The 6,154-nt window shown below is 43.7% G+C and overlaps 1 protein-coding gene across 1 annotated transcript; it reads left to right on the forward strand.

Annotated features, from left to right (window-relative positions):
- LOC8084602 lies at positions 314–3,867 on the forward strand. Its single transcript, XM_002459643.2, has 5 exons — positions 314–546; positions 1,131–2,066; positions 2,167–2,367; positions 2,986–3,181; positions 3,562–3,867. Exons 2-5 carry the CDS (start codon positions 1,158–1,160, stop codon positions 3,744–3,746), a joined length of 1,491 nt encoding a protein of 496 aa, XP_002459688.1. The 5' UTR covers positions 314–546; positions 1,131–1,157; the 3' UTR covers positions 3,747–3,867.

Genomic DNA, 6,154 nt, shown 5'->3' on the forward strand with positions numbered 1-6,154 from the left:
GAAGTTTATCACCTTGAAGGCAAGTGGGCGGTTGCATACGTCCAGAAGGGGTCCTGGATGGCAACCGATGTGTCCAGGAGGTGTGCAGGCTCTGTGGAATGAGGAAGGGGCAGTTTGGTCTTTTCTCGGATCCTAAACAGTGGCAAAACATGGATGAAATTACTGAAATCACTAAAATCCCGAAAAGACTAAATTTTCAAAGAATTCGCGCGACCTAGGTCATATTTCTAAAGGCTTATGAATTGTGGGTTAAGTTTTAAGGAGCACGCGAATTGTGGGTCAAGTTTCAAAATTTCTCGTCGTGTGGTGTCGTGTCGCGTAGTCGTCCTCTTCCTCCTATCCTTCATTCCTCCCCCCACTCGTGCACCGTGGTCGTCCTGCCGCCGGCAACTCGACTCGGCCCAACAAGCCACGCAACCTTTGCGCTTCCGCATCCGCAGTCCAGAGGCGTCGCCGCGCGCCTGCCCTCTCCGCCGGCACGGAGCAGGGCGGAGAGCCGCCGCCTGGGCTCGGACTGACTGGCGTGCGCTCCTCTTCCTCGCGTTCGTAAGTAACCCTAGACCAGAGATTCTCCTTTCTCTGCATCACTATCTGAATCGCAGCCTTCATTTCCTCGTCGTTCGGTTAATTAGCCGGAGATTTGTTTCCGTCTGATTCTTCCATTTTTCGGTCGCGGCCTATTCCGCTGAACATATATATATATATATAAATCCGTTTTTTCTTCACAAACAAACCACACCCCCAAAATTATATCTTACGTGCTGTTTCCGCAATTCAATGTGGGTTTTGCTGCAAAAGGAGTCGTGGTAGATAGATTTTAGCTGAGAGTGGTGTGGTGCTTTGGTTATGGGGAGCAACAATACAATCTCCACCCAAATCAGCCCCCAGCTTCAATAGTGTGGTGCTTGGTTATGGGGAGCAGCAATACAATCTCCACTCAAATCAGCCCCCAACTTCAATTTCTGGAGCCTGTCATGGTTGTCGCTGAATGAGGGGGGGGGGGGGGGGGGGGGCGGGGGTCCTCATATAGTCAAAACTAGCAATTCTGATTGTTTATCTTCTCTATGTAGATATTTGTACATCGTATAGATACATTAAACATGTTCTCATTTTTGGTTTTGTTGTTTCAGAAGGTCATGTGCTAGACATTGATCGCCATGTCAACGCGTAGGGAGATTGTCTCGTATCACCCATTGCCTGCACCAGGCGTGACAAACAGCCTCAAGGATGAGATCCAGTCAAAAGTTACGGAAACAGTTAGCAATGCGATCAACTCATTTGATCCAAACGCGTTGCCTCGGCATATAGAAGGGGCATTGGGTACAGCTGGAAACCTCATTAACTCATTTGAGCCGAAATGGTCTGGGAAAAAGGAGTTTGATTTCAACGGGGAAGCTGATTTCCTTGATGGATACCAATGTCCTGATGAATATTGGGGCTCTGCGCCTGTGAAGGTGCAGAAACCAGTTAACATTAAGAATCTGCTGGGCGGAGTTATTGCAATAATCGGTCGCAATTTGGGAAATACTGAAGTTGAACAGCCCAAGGACACTAAGACCAGCGTCTCATTCCTTGGGTCAAGTGATGATGGTAACACATTCTTGCATTCCTCAGTCTACATGCCAAGTGCTCCACCAGTGCTTGATGAAGAAGCCTTGAATTATAACATTTATAGGGCTGTACTGGAAGCAGAGCCACCAGAATGGCTTCCTGACAGTTATGCCAGCGCGTGTATGCAGTGTGCTGCTCCTTTCACTGCCCTTACCCGTGGAAGGCATCATTGTCGGTTCTGTGGAGGGATATTTTGCAGGGCCTGCTCAAAAGGACGATCCCTGTTGCCTGCCAAGTTCCGTGAGCGGAATCCACAAAGAGTCTGTGATGCCTGTTATGATAGGCTTGATCCATTGCAGAACTTATTGATTAATTCTGTCAGCAATGCCTCACAAACTGCAAAGCATGATGTTATGGATTGGACTTGTGCAAGAGGGTGGTTAAATTTGCCCATCGGATTAACCATGGAGCATGAGATTTACAAGGCAGCAAATACCTTGTCAAGTTACAGCCAGGTTCCTGAATTTCATTTTCTTGTATTCTATATTTGCATGTTAGTGCTTTGAACAAGTTAGAGTCTGAATCTAATACACCCATAAAAAAATCTCAATGCAGGTGGCAAGAATAAACCCTGAGAAGTCTATTCCCCATGCAGTTCTTAGTGGAGCAAGTGGGCTTGCCATATTGACAGTTGCAAAAGCTGGTGCTATTCTTACTTACAAACTTGGAACTGGGCTGGTAGTTGCTCGAAGATCTGATGGATCATGGTCTGCACCATCTGCTATAGTTTCTGCTGGTTTTGGATGGGGAGCACAGGTTTGTATGGTCAACTTCTAATTCTTCACTTGATAAATAGTAGATGGCACCACCTTCTGTTGTACTGCAAATGCAGTGTTGCGGTTTTTTATTTCCATGGCTCGCTGTGTGGTATTTTCTTAGGAACTATGCGCCTCACTTGTTATTTGCTTATGAGACGTTCAGTGTGGTATATTTCAACTATATCTCTGTCTTCATTGTTTAAAACCCAGTGGTTTGCTACAAATGAAAATTTGTGATCACAGGAATTGCGCAGACAATGATTCGTCACTCTGTTTGCTTCTTATAAGTTCTGTTTAGCACAAATGATATGATGTTCTTTATTGATTATAACTATTTTGCCTATGCCCTTCCGAATTTAGGGGAAGGAATGAACATGAATGAATCCACCTTGTCAGGCTAATTTAAATTTAGGTATTAAATCATGACTTATTGTGCTGCCTGGGGTTCATTGAGAAACATGTGTCTGAAACTTGCTACTTTTTGTAGAAAATGGTACAGCTGTGATATCTTATTTGGCTAGCCTCATGAGTTTTACGACACTACATTTTTATGTTGATTGCTCTTTTTGTAGATAAATTCAGGTTCCATTTTATGTACTTGTCTTTGCACATACAGGTTGGTGGTGAGCTTATGGATTTCATCATAGTGCTTCGTGGCCCAGAAGCTGTCCAAACTTTCTGCAGTCGGATGCATTTTTCACTTGGAGCAGGTGTAAGTGCTGCAGCAGGACCTGTGGGCAGAGTACTAGAAGCGGACCTGAGAGCTGGTGATAAAGGATCAGGAGTTTGCTATACATATAGCTGCAGCAAAGGTAACTGTTGATGTCATGTTCAATCTGCCACTGCTTTGGGCTTGTCACTATTGGAAAAACAAATAAATGTGCAATGACCATACAATTTATCAGAAAATGTAGTCTACAAAAGCTTTATTTACTTTTGGCAATTCATAAGTTTAATGCATTGCCGGATTTGAATATTTTATTTGTTTAGATCGTAGCCCATTTGTTAACATCTTTCCTGATTGAGTGCTAACATGGATATTCTTTTGACTTAATTCCCAACTTTTGAGGATTAATCATTGGGAACATTTGTTTGGGTACATGTCCTTCAGGGAAAATGCTCCATCATGGATGAATCTATCTGCTCTGGTTATCCGCAGCCATAACTAATTTCACTTTTTTTTCACTTACAGGTGCATTTATTGGCGTCTCATTAGAAGGGAATCTAGTTGCCACACGGATGGACGCTAATCTGCGCTTCTATGGTGACCCATATCTGACAACCAGCGACATTCTCACGGGGAATGTGGAACGGCCAAATGCTGCCAAATTTCTTTACACTGCATTGGATGATCTATACTCAGGGCTGGATTGTTAGTGTACATATATACTTTGTTTATTTCGATTGGACAAGCTGTATATATCCACAAAAATGCTTTCGTTTGTTTGGCAGGGCTCAATTTGTACTAATGAAAGAGTAAAGTCGGTTTCACTCCCCAGAAGTTTCTCTGTTTTTAAAAGACCCACCCTCAACTCAAATACCAGACACAACGTACCTGTATTGCTGAAAGCACATAGGAGAAGTGAAAAAAAAAAAAACTCAGCATTCTCCCCAAAAAAAAACATAGCTATTTGTCTTAATGCATCTATCTCTCCTCTATACATAAATATATGCACATCTCATTTTTCCAATAAATCAAACTTTTTTAAGTTCAATTAAAAATATATCAAATAATATTAATATTTGTATTTATACAAATAAGTATATATTATAAAAGTATATTTAAAATATATTTTATATAATATAATATTTATATATATATATATATTTAGTTAAATTTAAAAGTATTTAACTTTTTAAAAAACGAGATATGTATTTATTTATGGACGAAGCGAGTAGATACATATATTGTCATTAGTTAGTTCACTCAGTGAAGCATTGTCTCTCCAAGCAGTTGACGTCTTGACGAGCTCGTCGATCATCGCCGACGACCTCCACCCGCAGCTTCCTCGCGTTGCGTGCGAGCATCTTTCCCTCCTCGCCATCCACCATCACGCGCCTCACGGCCTCCGCGGCCACGTCGTCCCTGCGGAACGATCCGTCGTCGTCGCGCTGCGCCACCTCCACGCAGATGCCCCGGTCCGCCATGACCCGAGCGATGAGGCCCTGTTCGACGGATCCCCAGCCGCAGTGCGTCGGGGACGCGCCCACGGTGATTTCGTCTAAATTTGAAACATATTTTAGATGTAACTTAGAATTGAAAAGATTTTCAAAACTAGACAATTTGGCCTCATCACCATACATGGTGAGGCAAATGAACTATACCCCGCCATGCATAGCGGAAGGGTGCAGTTGCCACGTGACCTACAGCCCGAGGAGCCTACTGACGTGACGGGGTACGTGGCCGCCACGCATCATGGCGGGTTCTACCCGGCCCACTAAAATGGCCAGACAACGTCCGTTCTTTTGGGATGGCGCTAGCTGGTCCAACCAACGACGGATCATACTCAACTTCCTCGGCGTACAGGTTCTTCATCGGGATGTCCACCATGCTAGGTGCTAAGGAGATAGGGAAGCGCTTTGGTGTCGTCGCACAATTCAGCTGGCAACATGAACTGCAAGTAGCCTTTAGTAGCTTTGTTGTGGGTAGAGATGAAAACGGTATCAATATTTTCCGACCGTATTCGAGACCGAATTCGTTTAGAGGGGTTCCGATCTGTCCGTATTCGAGTCCGAATATTCAACATCCGATTTCATATCCGTATTCGAATACTTAAATCGTATATTTATAATATCGACATCAATCCTATCTTATCCGACATATTTGACATTATCCGTATTCAAATCCGAATTCGATCAGAAATATGAAAACAAATATAATATCAGTGATATCCGTCCGTATCCGGTTCGTTTTTATCCCTAGTTGTGGGCGTGTGTTCTAGTGCTGTCTGCTGTGCGCATGAAGGGCAGCTCGCCCATTTGTGCAAATGGCCGTTGTGTAATTCTATCCTCTTACTAATAAAATACATGCAGTTACATGTTCGCAAAAAACGTCTCGAAATTACGTAACAGCATGAATGAACTGCCCGCTAGACATAGCATAGTCAAAAAAATGTGACAAGACCAGTCGAAGAGACGAAGATGGGCAGCTGAGGATATATTGAGCTTCCAGGGTGGTCACAGATACAGAGCTTAAGCCATCACAATGGCAAAAGATAAAGAGCATTTTTCTTTCTTGATCATCCTTACAAACTTATGCTATCTAAATCATATTGGAAATATGTAATGCTAATTAGATTGCAAGCAATACTACAAGACCATATTTGGGAACCTTTGCAAGTGCATCTAGCTGTAGCGTCTGCCTCCTCAAAACATTCCTTCCTGAGGTAAAATAGGTGTCTCTGGCTACAATTCATCCTACCAGTAGGACAAGTAACGCCTGAATCACTCAGGTATAAAGAACAAACCAAAAAAAAAAAGAATCTTATTGTGCTCAAAACAATTCATACAAAGAAGCAAGTTATTTTCCCTTCTTCTGTTCTGGAGCCCTTGATCCGATAATGTTATAGATGGGCTGATCTGGCGACTGAAGCAGCTTCAACGCACCTTAAGATCGCGCATCAACAATTTCTGTCCTACATCCAACTCCATGGCCGTACCCCGCCACGATGGGTGGCGGGGAAGGCTAACCCGCCATAATACGTGGTGGGGTACACCTTTCCACGTTGCCGAGCCACGTCAGCATGCCCCTCGGGCTACAGGCTACCTGTCACCTGCACCCCGCC

Source organism: Sorghum bicolor, chromosome 2, assembly GCF_000003195.3.
Source record: "Sorghum bicolor cultivar BTx623 chromosome 2, Sorghum_bicolor_NCBIv3, whole genome shotgun sequence".
NCBI lineage: Eukaryota > Viridiplantae > Streptophyta > Magnoliopsida > Poales > Poaceae > Sorghum > Sorghum bicolor.